The 2022-nt window shown below is 29.6% G+C and overlaps 1 protein-coding gene across 1 annotated transcript in view; it reads left to right on the forward strand.

The window, feature by feature from the left end:
• Positions 1–1333: 1333 nt before the first annotated feature.
• UCHL3 (ubiquitin C-terminal hydrolase L3) overlaps positions 1334–2022 on the forward strand; it is a 79259-nt gene continuing 78570 nt past the window's right edge. The window contains exon 1 of the mRNA XM_007941503.2: positions 1334–1456. Within this exon, the coding sequence (XP_007939694.2) occupies positions 1382–1456 (75 nt within the window). The 5' untranslated portion in view covers positions 1334–1381. The remainder of the gene's footprint in view (positions 1457–2022) is intronic.

Consider the following 2022-nt stretch of genomic DNA (forward strand, 5'->3'; position numbering starts at 1 on the left):
TTGATCTTCATGGCCCCAGACTGTTTGTTATAGGGCATGTAACTTGATGCAAGAATAAAACTAATAGATGTTGAGCACATTCTGGTAAGAAAGGGCTTCTAATTCAGTATATTTCTTAATAAGAGTGTCTAAGACCTTATTTTGATTAATGATTTTTTTTTTCCACTAAATAAATTCTCTTCTATAACCAGAGAAATGGAGGGATGTAGAGAATATTCTTCTAAACAGGAAGGTCTTGTCTTAAAGAACCTTGCTGTATGTGAGATGAGTAACACTATTTATATTACATGGCATGGTTTCCATTGGTATTACAAGACTTCATTTGATGATCTAAATACATGTGATCATTCTTCAGAGGAAATACCCAAGGTACCTTTTTTTAATTTTTATTTTTAAATTTCAGATAACGTAAGACCAATAGATACTATTCTGTATCCTTAAAGTGAGATGTAATGGTGCATATTTAATATAAAATATTTTAATATGAAACCTATTTTGTGATGGTACTTTTTTTTTAATCATCAGCTTCATTAAATACAGACATTTATTGAGAATTTTTTTTTTGTAAAATTGGCATTGCTCTCATTTTTCAATTTTTCTCTAATATGATAGATTAAGGTCTGACATTTTATTCTCCTATGAAAATATAAGGTTTTCAAAATACCACTAACCTTTTGTTGAAGTTGTTTGGCCAGATATGAGAGGCAGTCAAGTGTAGAGGGTTTTATCGTGTGCTAGACTCGACCGCACATAACAACAACAACAGAGTCAAGAAGCTTCTTCCTATATCAAGCATTGTTTGGCATTTATGTAAGTCACTTGGACTGGTTTGGCATTATATCACTCTTTGCTCATTCATATAATTCTTGATATCTATCTACTTACCTATAAACCTTGGGCATCCTTTTTGACAAGTAGAATGAACTTTGTTATTTTCTACTAAAATAATCCCTTGTTTATTAGAATTTAGATGCATCTCCTTAAAATGCAAGTGCTAGAAATGAGCTTAACATATGAACCAAGCCACCTTATATGTATTTGGTGCAAAAGAATAGATGAAAAAGGATTCTGCTTAATATACTGTGAGTTTTAAGTATTGATTTATGTAAATAAATTGCTATATATTTTTTACGTTATTTGGGAAAACCTACTTCATTTCATTCTTACTGAACATCAGCAATATTTGTATGTTGTCTCCCTTTTTATGCATTAGATGTATAGTATATACTTGTTTATTTACCTGCTAACAGCATACTGTTTTTTTTTTTTTTTTTTTCTGTTAATGTTAATGTTCTACTCTTTTTAATTTGTTTTTTTCTTTTCCCAGTTTCTCAAACAATTAGGCCTACAACCTAACTGGCAGTTTGTTGATGTATATGGAATGGATCCTGAACTCCTTAGCATGGTACCAAGACCAGTCTGTGCAGTGTTACTTCTCTTCCCTATTACAGAAAAGGTAATTGTCAAGTAAGATACACATTTTCTGATAAATACAAAATTCTCTTTTCAAGTTGAATTTACAAATACTCTTTTAAAGGAAATGTTCTCCTCCTTGCATAAAATCAAACAATCTAGACAGTAGGGAAATCTTCAGAATTTAGTTTAAAGAGATAATACTTGGATTCTGATTTACAGATAGACAGTAAAACCCTGGATTCAACTTTTAAATTTGGGTTGTTTTCTCCTTTTATAAAATACAGTTAATTGTCCTCAATTGTGTTTTAATATGATATTTAACATACTTTGAAGTATCTAGTTTGGAAATATTAAGGACTAGAACAATCTTAAATGTGTCTTAGAAAATATATGAATAAAGAATACTCAAATTTTTAAATATGTAAAAAGTTTCCAAATTATAAAAAACGAAATTTCATCTTAGCTTATTTTATGAAGGTAGGGAAAACTGATGGAATGGGTAACATTATTTTCAGAAGGATCTCTAAATTTAGATCTCTGTGTGTTTCACTTCTTTCTTCTTGAATGATGTTAAATAGGTATATATAGTGAATCTATAACTTTTAA

This window comes from Orycteropus afer, unplaced genomic scaffold, assembly GCF_000298275.1.
Source record: "Orycteropus afer afer isolate SDZICR_OR568_19922 unplaced genomic scaffold, OryAfe1.0 scaffold00081, whole genome shotgun sequence".
Classification (NCBI taxonomy): Eukaryota; Metazoa; Chordata; class Mammalia; order Tubulidentata; family Orycteropodidae; genus Orycteropus; species Orycteropus afer.